The 13974-nt window shown below is 42.5% G+C and overlaps 1 protein-coding gene and 1 pseudogene across 1 annotated transcript; one reads left to right on the top strand and one right to left on the bottom strand.

Moving 5' to 3' along the window:
- The first annotated feature begins 2017 nt into the window (after positions 1 to 2017).
- LOC121555586 lies at positions 2018 to 6273 on the top strand (annotated as a pseudogene).
- A 6385-nt stretch (positions 6274 to 12658) lies between these two features.
- Positions 12659 to 13678, bottom strand: LOC123486992 (zinc finger protein 180-like). Its single transcript, XM_045218172.1, has 2 exons — positions 13675 to 13678; positions 12659 to 13498 (listed from the first exon to the last, which is right to left on the bottom strand). The coding sequence occupies exons 1-2, from the start codon at positions 13676 to 13678 to the stop codon at positions 12705 to 12707; spliced, it is 798 nt and encodes a 265-aa protein (XP_045074107.1). The 3' UTR covers positions 12659 to 12704.
- Positions 13679 to 13974: the final 296 nt, after the last annotated feature.

Here is a 13974-nt window from a genome sequence, read left to right as displayed (position 1 = left end):
TCCCACATGTCTTTTGGCGAATACCAAACGTGTTTGCTTATTTTTTTCTTTAAGCAACTGCTTTTTTCTGGCCACTCTTCCGTAAAGCCCAGCTCTTGGAGTGTACGGCTTAAAGAGGTCCTATGGACAAATACTTCAATCTCCGCTGTGGAGCTTTGCAGCTCCTTCAGGGTTATCTTTGGTCTCTTTGTTGCCTCTCTGATTAATGCCCTCCTTGCCTGGTCCGTGAGTTTTGGTGGGCGGCCCTCTCTTGGCAGGTTTGTTGTGGTGCCATATTCTTTCCATTTTTTAATAATGGATTTAATGGTGCTCCATGGGATGTTCAAAGTTTCAATTTTTTTTTATAACCCAACCCTGATCTGTACTTCTCCACAACTTTGTCCCTGACCTGTTTGGAGAGCTCCTTGGTCTTCATGGTGCCGCTTGCTAGGTGGTGCCCCTTGCTTAGTGGTGTTGCAGACTCTGGGCCCTTTCAGAACAGGTGTATATATACTGAGATCATGTGACAGATCATGTGACACTTAGATTGCACACAGGTGGACTTTATTTAACTAATGATGTGACTTATGAAGGTAATTGGTTGCACCAGATCTTATTTAGGGGCTTCATAGCAAAGGGGGTGAATACATATGCACGCACCACTTTTCCGTTATTTATTTGTTCGAATTATTTGAAACAAGTTATTTTTTTCATTCCACTTTACCAATTTCGACTATTTTGTGTATGTCCATTACATGAAATCCAAATAAAAATCCATTTAAATTACAAGTTGTAATTCAACAAAATAGGAAAAACGCCAACGGGGATGAATAATTTTGCAAGGCACTGTACGTGTTAGACCTAAATGGTTATTATCTGTCTGTTTGACTGAATGAATCAGAAATTGCCTAAATACAGATGTATAGTAGATGTTAAGTTTGTTTTAAATTCTCACTCATTAAAAATGTTCACTAATCAACACATGCTTCTCTTTATACATCTCAATATAATATTGTTAGCTACTTAGTTAAATGGAGAAAAAAACAAAACAGTATTGTCCCATCACTGCAACTCCCATACGGACTCGGGAGAGGCGAAGGTCGAGAGCCATGCGTCCTCTGAAACACGACCCCCGCCAAGCCGTACTGCTTCTTGACACACTGCTCGCTTAACCCGGAAGCCAACCGCACCAATGTTTCAGAGGAGACGCCATACAACTGGCGACCATGTCAGCATGCATGCGCCCGGCCCGCCACAGGAGTCGCTAGAGCGCGATGGGACAAGGACATCCCGGCCGGCCTAATCCGGACGACGCTGGGCCAATTGTGCGCCGCGTCATGGGTCTCCCGGTCGCGGCCGGCTGCGACACAGCCCCGGGATCGAACCCGGGTCTGTAGTGACGCCTCAAGCACTCAGATGCAGTGCCTTACAACGCTGCACCGGAAATTAATAACTTTTCCATCAACTTCCGGGTCAGTAGCTTCAGCCCAACATCACTCACACACACACACACACACACACACACAGACATAGAAAACACAGGAGACTCTTTACAGTTCACACCTGGGTCTCACACATTATGTAAAATATAAAATACTTACAAATATCTGAGGTGAGCTTGATACCAAAAGAGGCAATCTGCAGTTGCTACATCCATTTGTGGACTTATAAATGAATGATATATACCCATTTGATTCTTGAAGAATATAATTTATAAATGCATCTTGAGCTTAGTTCAACTGTCGTACCCCATCAGCACCCAAAATATAAGCCTTAAAACATGGTTAAAACCAATCATTGTGATATCATGGATGGTCAATCCTTGCATCTGTCTATGAATTTGAGTGGTTACATTTCTCCAGGGTTGTCCCTGAGCGTTTCACCGAAACAGTGGCGGGGAACTTGTTTTTGCTGCTGATTGCTCCTTTTAAGGCACAATTCCATTGGTTCCAAAAGGAGAGAATAATATATTTATAAGTATTGGACATAAACAATAATAATAAATAAACTCAACTGCGTTACCCACTCCTGTCAGCAGATGGCGATGTGCGTCTTTCAGGCGACGCTGTCAGAGTGTGACGTATAATCTAGTGGACGGAACGCTTCTTCAACAACAGCCAGTCAGCCACCTCGGTAGCTTTTTAGCTTCAAGCTCTTAGACGCTTTCGTGTATATTATCCAGTGTGTTTTAAAAGCGCTCCTGTCACCTTATGTCGTATAGCTAGCTAGTTACCCCTTGAATTTAATATTTATGTTGCTATAGCTAGCTAATGCTAACATCTCCGACCATGAGCTCACTAAGCTACTATCCTCCTGCTAAACAAGAGGAGGTCTGCTGGACGGAGAAAGAGGGTCTTTGGCTGAACATTGTCGTGAAAGAGGAGAAGGATGAGGAGGATGTCACAGTAAAACAAGAAGTAGAGGGTGAGGCTGTTACCGTGAAAGAAGAAGAGAAAGACGTTACAGTGAAAGAAGAGGAAGAAGCGTTAAGAGTGAAAAGAGAAGAGAATATTACCGTGAAAGAAGAGGATGCCGTTTTTGGAGTGAAGAGGGAGGGAGAGATAACTGTCACATTGAAGGAGGAGGAGGAAGAGACTGAAGGTCTAATTAACACCAGTAAGTGCTGTCTTAAAAATAGTATCACTAACTGTTGTTGAACTGAGACTTGGTTTTAAAACGGCATTCAACTGAAGTGATACATGTGATTATGTTCTTTTTTAATGTAGAAATTGTAAAAACTATATTAAGTAGCCTAATAATGGACTAAAGGAGCCGTTTGAACCAGAATATGGGCTTACAGGAGACGTTCAATATGGATATCTTCCTTTTCAAGCTTAATAATGTCAAAATACGTTCTGGACTAAGCAAATAATGGAGTTTCGCTGAGCAACTATGATCAGTACTGCTGTCCCACCGGTATGTACTCCCAAAAAAGGTTTAAATAAAAAGTTACAAGCAACCAAAATAATACCTTAAATACCTTGTCTGGAAATAAGTGTTGTTTTTGAGCCCCAAATCCACCTCTTCTGCACCCAGGAGGATACAATTGAGATCTTCCCTGTATGTAGCCTCTGCTTCCAGGCTGATGAGGTGAAAGCCTGGTGGACACTTTACTCAGTACTTTGTTGAAGCACCTTTGGCAGCGATTACAGCCTCGAATCTTCTTGGGTATGACGCTACAAGCTTGGCACACCTGTATTTGGGGGGTTTCTCCATTCTTCTCTGCAGATCCTCTCAAGCTCTGTCCGGTTGGATGGGGAGTGTCGCTGCACAGCTATTTTTAGGTCTCTCCAGAGATATTAGATCGGGTTCAAGTCCGGGCTCTGGCTGGGCCACTCAAGGACATTCAGAGACTTGTCCCGAAGCACTCCTGCGTTGTCTTGGCTGTGTGCTTAGGGTCGTTGTCCTGCTGGAAGGTGAACCTTTGCCCCAGTCTGAGGTCCTGAGCGCTCTAGAGAAGGTTTTCATCAAGGATCTCTCTGTACTTTGCTCTGTTCATCTTTCCCTCGATCCTGATAGTCTCCCAGTCCCTGCCGCTGAAAAACATCCCCACAGCATGATACTGCCACCACCAAGTTTCGCCGTAGGAATGGTGCCAGGTTTCCTCCAGACATGACGCTTGGCATTCAGGCCAAAGAGTTCAATCTTGTTTCTCATGGTCTGAGAGTCCTTAAGGTGCCTTTTGGCAAACTCCAAGCGGGCTGTCATGTGCCTTTGACTGAGGAGTGGCTTCTGTCTGGCCACTCTACCGCAAAGGCCTGATTGGTGGAATGCTGCAGAGATGGTTGTCCTTCTGGAAGGATCTCCCATCTCCACAGAGGAGCTCAGTCAGAGTGACCATCAGGCCCTTCTTCTCCGATTGCTCAGTTGCATTTTAAAATAAGGCTGTAACAAAATGTGGAAAAAGTCAAGGGGTCTGAATACTTTCCGAATGCACTGTATTATTATCAGCCTATAACATGACATTATCTATTATTATAGAGCTCTGATCAGCCTATAAACATGATCTAATATTATAGAGCTCTGATCAGCCTATAAACATGACATTATCTATTATTATAGAGCTCTGATCAGCCTATAAACATGACATGATCTATTATTATAGAGCTCTGCTCAGCCTATAAACATGACATTATCTATTATTATAGAGCTCTGATCAGCCTATAAACATGACATGATCTATTATTAAAGAGCTCTGTTCAGCCTAAAACATGACATTATCTATTATTATAGAGCTCTGATCAGCCTATAAACATGACATTATCTATTATTAAAGAGCTCTGCTCAGCCTATAAACATGACATTATCTATTATTATAGAGCTCTGTTCAGCCTAAAACATGACATTATCTATTATTATAGAGCTCTGCTCAGCCTATAAACATGACATTATCTATTATTAAAGAGCTCTGCTCAGCCTATAAACATGACATTATCTATTATTAAAGAGCTCTGATCAGCCAAAACTACATTATCTATTATTATAGAGCTCTGATCAGCCTATAAACATGACATTATCTATTATTATAGAGCTCTGATCAGCCTATAAACATGACATTATCTATTATTATAGAGCTCTGATCAGCCTATAAACATGACATTATCTATTATTATAGAGCTCTGCTCAGCCTATAAACATGACATTATCTATTATTATAGAGCTCTGATCAGCCTATAAACATGATCTATTATTATAGAGCTCTGCTCAGCCTATAAACATGACATTATCTATTATTATAGAGCTCTGCTCAGCCTATAAACATGACATTAATTATTATAGAGCTCTGATCAGCCTATAAACATGACATTATCTATTATTATAGAGCTCTGCTCAGCCTATAAACATGACATTATCTATTATTATAGAGCTCTGCTCAGCCTATAAACATGACATTATCTATTATTATAGAGCTCTGATCAGCCTATAAACATGACATTATCTATTATTATAGAGCTCTGATCAGCCTATAAACATAACATTATCTATTATTATAGAGCTCTGCTCAGCCTATAAACATGACATTATATATTATTATAGAGCTCTGATCAGCCTATAAACATGTCATTCCATGAGAGCAAGATTAGATTTGAAGCTCTACATCTCAAGTTTATTTTGTATTATAATAATAATAATATAATAATATTATGTTGTGAAGACTGACCTCAGGCTATTGTGGGATATAGTCTGGATTAAACCTCATAGGAAGACGGTTTTAGCATGTGGAGGTTTCATTCAGGTCGCTGTTTAGCTAAATTATATGTCTGTCTTTGGCAGGAGAGAGACCAGACTCTCACTCTGACAGCGGGAAGAGTCCTTCAGGGGAACCAGACCCAGAGACGGCCAAACCAGAGAGACGACATCAGTGCTCCCACTGTGAAAAGAGTTTTACTCATTTAGGGAGTCTGAAAATGCACGAGACAATACATACAGGAGAAAGGCCTTACCACTGCTCCCACTGTGGAAAGAGTTTTACTCAGTTAGGGGCCCGGTTGGGCTGAGAGAACACACACAGGAGAGAAGCCTTATCACTGTTCCCACTGTGGAAAGAGTTTTACTCATTTAGGGAGTGTGAAAATGCACGAGAGAATACATACAGGAGAAAAGCCTTACAACTGCTCCCACTGTGGAAAGAGTTTTACTCAGTTAGGGGCCCTGGTTGGGCATGAGAGAACACACACAGGAGAGAAGCCTTATCACTGTTCCCACTGTGGAAAGAGTTTTATGTGGTATGGGAGCCTGAATGAGCATGAGAGGACACACACAGGAGAAAGGCCCTACCAATGTTCCCAGTGTGAAAAGAGTTTTACCCATCAAGGGAGCCTGAAAGTTCATGAGAGAACACACACAGGAGAAAAGCCCTACCAATGTTCCCAGTGTGAAAAGAGTTTTACCCGATCATGGGGCCTGAAAAAGCATGAGAGAACACACACAGGAGAAAAGCCCTACCAACATACTAAAACACAGGAGGAGAAGACATACCACTGCTCTCATTGTGGAAAGACATTTTCCCAGTCAGAGGACCTGAAATCCCATGAGAGAATAGAGAGGCTGTGTTCTGACTTGTGTTTTTGATAAAAAATGCTAGCTAGTTTCGTCAACAACAACAACAGCTAGTCAGCCACTTTGGTAGCTTGCTAGACAACATAGCCGAAACATTATAGCTCTTGAGATTATTTCGGTGTATATTACTCACTGTGTTTAAGAAAATATATGTTGTATAGATAGTTACCCCATTTATTTCATATGTAAGTTACTAATCAGCTGGCTGAATAGCTAGAATAGCCTACCACTAGGCTAGTAGATCATCTTAACTAGCTAAAATCCTCCTATCTGGCTAAGTAACACTAGGCTAATGCTAACAAGCTAGCTAACATCCTCCTATCTGGCTAAGTAACACTAGGCTAATGCTAACAAGCTAGCGAACATCCTCCTATCTGGCTAAGTAACACTAGGCTAATGCTAACAAGCTAGCTAACATCCTCCTATCTGGCTAAGTAACACTAGGCTAATGCTAACTAGCTAGCTAACATCCCCGACCATGAGCTCACTAAGCTACTCCCCTCCTGCTAAAGAAGAGGAGGTCAGCTGGACGGAGAAAGAGGGTCTGTGGCTGAACATTGTCGTGAAAGAGGAGAAGGAAGAGGAGGATGTCACAGTAAAGAAAGAAGATGAGGAAGTTACAGTGAAAGAAGAAGAAGAAGAGAGAGGAGGATGCCGTTCTCGGAGTGAAGGAGGAGGGAGAGATAACTGTCATGTTGGAAGAGGAGAAGGAAACAGTACTTACTTGAGGGAGTGTGCAATTGGCATGCTGACTGCAGGAATGTCCACCAGAGCTGTTGCCAGAGAATTTAATGTCAATTTCTCTACCATAAGCCGATCCCACAGACCACGTGTAACCACACCAGCCCAGGACATCCACATCCGGCTTGTTCACTTAAGGGATCGTCTGAGATCAGCCGCCCGAACAGCTGATGAAACCCTGAGGAGTATTTCTGTCTGTAATAAAGTCCTTTTGTGTGGAAAAAACTCATTCTGATTGGCTAGGCCTGACTCCCCGGTGGGTGGACCTATGCCCTCCCAGGCCCACCCATAGCTGCACCCCTCCCCAGTCATGTGAAATCCATAGATTAGGGCCTTATTAATTTATTTCAATTGACTGATTTCCTTATATATAAATTAACTGTAACTCATTAAAATCTTTGAAATTGTTGCATGTTGCATTTATATTTTTGTTCAGTATACTTTTATGAGAAAATGTGCAAGAATTGAAAGTGCCAACAAATGTTATAGTCATCATAAGAGTATTTTGCTGTCATAATACAAACAAATCTGCTCCTCCTCGATTAACTTCATTCTTTTCAGCTTCTGCCCACCACCTAATAACACAACCACACCACAGATAGAACAATGAGCCAGATATTTCACCAAATGTATAAATGTTAAGCATCCGGTTGACGTTTCCACTCACTACCAAATATGGTGATGAGAGGAAGCCCAGTGGCGGGAGAAGATGGAGATCGAGTGAGACATTCTGCACATTTTCTCCTCGATTAAACATTTAATCTCAATACAGTTTTATGTTTCCAAAACTTGAATCTATAATAAAAACAGTGGTCTAGGTTTTGTAGACTTTACCCTTTGCCACTGAAAAAAATAAAAATAAAATAAAGGGCGAATTGCCTGCCGTTCTGTACTTTTTGGACTCTGATCTGGATTACTGATCTCTGCCTGCCCTAACACTGCCTGCCGTTCTGTACTTTTTGGACTCTGATCTGGATTACTGATCTCTGCCTGCCCTAACACTGCCTGCCGTTCTGTACTTTTTGGACTCTGATCTGGATTACTGATCTCTGCCTGCCCTTGACCTGTTGTTTACCTGCCCCCTGATTTCGTAATAACCTTTTGTTACTTCGACAATGTCAACATCTGGGTCTTCTCCTGAAACGTGATACAGTGAATGGGAGTATATTTAGGTGGTTTAAATCATTAACTTTCCTGCTAACCTTCTAAAAGTTGACGGTGCCAAAATCTTGCCAATGCATTCATTATTCTACTAACTATGACTGAGTGTGAGACATGTTTTCCATAATGTACAGTACCAGTCTAAAGTTTGGACACCTATTCATTCAAGGGTTTTCCTTTATTTTTACTATTTTATTTACATTGTAGAATAATAGTGAAGATGTCAAAACTATGAAATAACACATATGGAATCATGTAGTAACCAAAAAAGTGTTAAACAAAGTCGGGGGAGAAGGGCCTTGGTCAGGGAGTTGACCAAGAAAACAATGGTCACTCTGACAGAGTTCCAGAGTTCCTCTGTGGAGATGGGAGAACCTTCCAGAAGGACAATCTACTCTGCAGCACTCCACCAATCAGGCCTTTATGGTAGAGTGGCCAGACGGAAGCCAATCCTCAGTAAAAGGCACATGACAGCCCACTTGGAGTTTGCCAAATGGCATCTAAAGGACTCTCAGACCATGAGAAACAAGATTCTCTGGTCTGATGAAACCAAGATTGAACTCTTTGGCCTGAATGCGAAATGTCACGTCTAGGGGAAACCAGGCACCATCCCTACAGTGATGCATGGTGGTGGCAGCATCATGCTGTGGGGATATTTTTAAACGACAGGGACCGGGAGACTAGTCAGGATCGAAGGAAAGATGAACGGAGCAAAGTACAGAGAGATCCTTGATGAAAACCTGCTCCAGAGCACTCAGGACCTCAGACTGGGGGGCGAAGGTTCACCTTCCAACCGGACAACGACCCTAAGCACACAGCCAAGACAACGCAGGAGCGGCTTCGGGACAAGTCTCTGAATGTCCTTGAGTAGCCCAGCCAGAGTCCGGACTTGAATCCGATCAAACATCTCTTGAGAGACCTGAAAATAGCTGTGCAGTGACGCTCCCCATCCAACCTGACAGAGCTTGAGAGGATCTGCAGAGAAGAATGGGAGAAACTCCCCAAATACAGGTGTGCCCAAGCATGTAGCGTCATACCCAAGAAGACTTGAGGCTGTAATCGCTGCCAAAGGTGCTTCAACAAAGTACTGAGTAAAGGGTCTGAATGCTTATGTACATTTCATATTTCAGTTTGTATTTGTTATACATTTGCCAAAAATTCTAAAAACCAGTTTTTGCTTTGTCGTTATGGGGTATTGTGTGTGTGTGTGTATATTGATGAGGGATAAAAACAATTTAATCCATTTTAGAACAAGGCTGTAACGTAACAATGTGGAAAAGTGAAGGGGTCTGAATACTTTCCGACTGCACTGTATATGAAGTGCCGTGGAGGGCACAATATTACAATGTTGCAGTCCAGAAAAGAGAGCTTTACCATCTCTGCCAAAAGCCTGGGCCTCTGATGGAGGCTGTAGAACTGTCATCAACATGCTTCAGTATTCTCCCTTCTCTCTAGGAGCATTTGGGTGCCAAGATCCACATAGGCTCCTCTGGACCGTACCAGAACCCATAGGCTCCTCTGGACCGTACCTCTCCCAGAACCCATAGGCTCCTCTGGACCGTACCTCTCCCGGAACCCATAGGCTCCTCTGGACCGTACCTCTCCCAGAACCCATAGGGTCCTCTGGACCGTACCTCTCCCAGAACCCATAGGCTCCTCTGTACCGTACCTCTCCCAGAACCCATAGGCTCCTCTGGACCGTACCTCTCCCAGAACCCATAGGCTCCTCTGTACCGTACCTCTACCAGAACCCATAGGCTCCTCTGGACCGTACCCCTCCCAGAACCCATAGGCTCCGCTGGACCGTACCTCTCCCAGAACCCCATAGGCTCCTCTGGACCGTACCTCTCCCAGAACCCATAGGCTCCTCTGGACCGTACCTCTCCCAGAACCCATAGGCTGCTCTGGACCATACCTCTCCCAGAACCCATAGGCTCCTCTGGACCATACCTCTCCCAGAACCCCATAGGCTCCTCTGGACCGTACCTCTCCCAGAACCCATAGGCTCCTCTGGACCGTACCTCTCCCAGAACCCATAGGCTCCTCTGGACCGTACCCCTCCCAGAACCCATAGGGTCCTCTGGACCGTACCTCTCCCAGAACCCATAGGCTCCTCTGTACCGTACCTCTCCCAGAACCGATAGGCTCCTCTGGACCGTACCTCTCCCAGAACCCATAGGCTCCTCTGGACCGTATATATGAAGCGATGTATGTAGAAAAGTTATTCAAGCAACCTTTTTCAGCGAGCGGTTGATTGGACTGGCAGTGGACGAAGTGCACACTGTTGTTCACCGGTTAGTCTATATTTCAGTCTACATGTTCAGATGAACTCCTGGCTAGCTATTGCCGCTAGCTAGCTGTATCATTCATCCTACTTCGCTATCAACTGGCTAGCTGCATCTATCATTCATCCTACTTCACTATCAACTGGCCAGCTGCATCTATCATTCATCCTACTTTACTATCAACTGGCCAGCTGCATCATTCATCCTACTTTACTATCAACTGGCCAGCTGCATCATTCATCCTACTTCGCTATCAACTGGCTAGCTGTATCATTCATCCTACTTTACTATCAACTGGCCAGCTGCATCATTCATCCTACTTTACTATCAACTGGCTAGCTGTATCTATCATTCATCCTACTTTATTATCAACTGGCTAGCTGTATCATTCATCCTGTTCACCGGTTAGTCTATATTTCAGTCTACATGTTCAGATGAACTCCTGGCTAGCTATTGCCGCTAGCTAGCTGTATCATTCATCCTACTTTACTATCAACTGGCTAGCTGTATCATTCAACCTACTTTAAAATCAACTGGCTAGCTGTATCTATCATTTATCGTACTTTACTATCAACTGGCCAGCTGTATCATTCATCCTACTTTACTATCATCTGGCCAGCTGCATCATTCATCCTACTTTACTATCAACTGGCCAGCTGCATTTCATCATACTTTATTATCAACTGGCTAGCTGCATCATTCATCCTACTTTACTATCAACTGGCCAGCTGTATCTATCATTCATCCTACTTTACTATCAACTGGCCAGCTGTATCATTCATCCTACCTTACTATCAACTGGCCAGCTGCATCATTCATCCTACTTTACTATCAACTGGCTAGCTGCATCATTCATCCTACTTTACTATCAACTGGCCAGCATGTATATATCATTCGTCCTACTTTACTATCAACTGGCCAGCTGCATCATTCATCCTACTTCGCTATCAACTGGCCAGCTGTATCATTCATCCTACTTTACTATCAACTGGCTAGCTGTATCATTCATCCTACTTTACTATCAACTGGTAAGCTGCATCATTGATCCTACTTTACTATCAACTGGCCAGCTGTATCATTCATTCTACTTTACTATCAACTGGCCAGCTGTATCTATCATTCATTCTACTTTACTATCAACTGGCCAGCTCTATCATTCATCCTACTTTACTATCAACTGGCTAGCTGCATCTATCATTCATCCTACTTCGCTATCAACTGGCCAGCTGCATCATTCATCCTACTTTACTATCAACTGGCCAGCTGTATCATTCATCCTGCTTTACTATCAACTGGCCAGCTGCATCATTAATCCTACTTTACTATCAAATGGCTAGCTGCATCATTCATCCTACTTTACTATCAACTGGCCAGCATGTATATATCATTCATCCTACTTTACTATCAACTGGCAAGCTGAATCATTCATCCTACTTAACTATCAACTGGCTAGCTGCATCATTCATACTACTTTACTATCAACTGGCTAGCATGTATATATCATTCATCCTACTTTACTATCAACTGGCCAGCTGCATCATTCATCCGACTTTACTATCAACTGGCTAGCTGCATCATTCATCCTACTTTACTATCAACTGGCCAGCTGAATCTATCATTCATACTACTTTACTATCAACTGGCTAGCTTTATCTATCATTCATCCTACTTTATTATCAACTGGCTAGCTGTATCTATCATTCATCCTACTTTACTATCAACTGGCTAGCTGTATCAACTGGCTAGCTGCATATATCATTCATCCTACTTCGCTATCAACTGGCCAGCTGCATCATTCATCCTACTTTACTATCAACTGGCCAGCTGTATCATTCATCCTACTTTACTATCAACTGGCCAGCTGCATCATTCATCCTACTTTACTATCAACCGGCTAGCTGCATCTATCATTCATGCTACTTTACGATCAACTGGCCAGCTGCATCATTCATCCAATTTTACTATCAACTGGCTAGCTGCATCATTCATCCTACTTTACTATCAACTGGCAAGCTGTATCTATCATTCATCCTACTTTACTATCAACTGGCTAGCTGTATCTATCATTCATCCTACTTTACTATCAACTGGCCAGCTGCATCATTCATCCTACTTTACTATCAACTGGCCAGCTGTATCTATCATTCATCCTACTTTACTATCAACTAGCCAGCTGAATCATTCATCCTACTTTAATATCAACTGGCCAGCTGTATCATTCATCCTACTTTACTATCAACTGGCCAGCTGCATCATTCATCCTACTTTACTATCAACTAGCTATCTGCATCATTTATCCTACTTTACTATCAACTGGCTAGCTTGATATCTATCATTCATCCTCTGGATAAGAGCGTCTGCTAAATGACTAAAAATGTAAAATGTAAATGGTTCTACATTGTGAAATTCATTAAAATACTCATACAACAATGTTAAAACATTGTGACATTATTTAATTGATATCATGAAACAACTCCTTCATGTATGTACTTTCTGATGTTTAATCAGAGTTCTTTTACCAGCGTATCTCTTGCCACATTGATCACAGCTATAAGGTTTCTCTCCAGTGTGCGTTCTCAAATGTTCCATCAGGTTCCTTGAATCACTTAAACTCTTCCCACAGTCAGAGCAGCAGTGAGATTTCTCTCCTGTGTGTATTCTCTGGTGTGATTTTAAACACCCTGATGAAACAAAACTCTTTCCACAGTCAGAGCAGTGGAAAGGTTTCTCTCCAGTGTGTGTTCTCTGATGTACCTTCAGGCTGCTTGAATCACTAAAACTCTTCCCACATTGATCACAGCTATAAGGTTTCTCTCCAGTGTGCGTTCTCAAATGTACCACCAGGATGCTTGATCGACTAAAATTCTTCCCACATTGATCACAGCTATAAGGTTTCTCTCCAGTGTGCGTTCTCAAATGTGCCATCAGGTTGCTTGATGCACTAAAACTCTTCCTGCATTGATCACAGCTATAAGGTTTCTCTCCAGTGTGCGTTTTCAAATGTTCTTTTAGGCAGCTTGAGTGAGTAAAACTCTTCCCACATTGATCACAGCTATAAGGTTTCTCTCCTGTATGGATTCTCAGATGTGTTTTAAGGTCTGCTGAAGAGGTGAATCTCTTCCCACAGTCAGAGCAGCAGTGAGAATTATCTCCTGTGTGTATTCTTAGGTGTAGTTGTAGTGAATCTGATCTTGAGTAACTCTTCCCACAGTCAGAGCAGCAGTGAGATTTCTTCCCTGTGGGTTTCCGCTGGTGTTTCTTGAGGTGTTCTGATCTGGAGGGACTCTTCTCTGCCTCGTCAGCGTCATGATGTTGTTGAGGCTCCCCAGAGGATCCACGATAGTCACGTCTCTCTTCTGTGTGAACGACAAAGTCAGACAGATGGTTAAAGGCCCACAACAGCAGAAATACTGTTTATTTGAGATAAAAGGTTATGCCCAGAGCGTACCCATGAAGCTGTACAACAATTGACATCTGTTAAATTATTTGACAATTGTCTTAAGACAGTCAAGGGAGCAATAATAGTAATATTTTGTCTTGTTTTCACATTAGTAGTAACATCGATGATTGTAGGCTAGAAATATTAATACGCACAAAACATATTAACAAAATCATCCACTGTGAAAGTTGATACTTGCAGGCCCTTCATATGTAGGCTATGAGCAGCACTTCGTTAAATTGATCAAATCAGTTATTGTTTTCTTGATCAAACCGTGAGCAACACCTGTCAAACTCATTTCTCTCAAAA

The sequence above is a fragment of the Coregonus clupeaformis genome, unplaced genomic scaffold, assembly GCF_020615455.1.
Source record: "Coregonus clupeaformis isolate EN_2021a unplaced genomic scaffold, ASM2061545v1 scaf1413, whole genome shotgun sequence".
NCBI lineage: Eukaryota > Metazoa > Chordata > Actinopteri > Salmoniformes > Salmonidae > Coregonus > Coregonus clupeaformis.
Note: the sequence above shows the minus strand (reverse complement) of the source record. Positions and strands in the feature narration are given on the sequence as shown.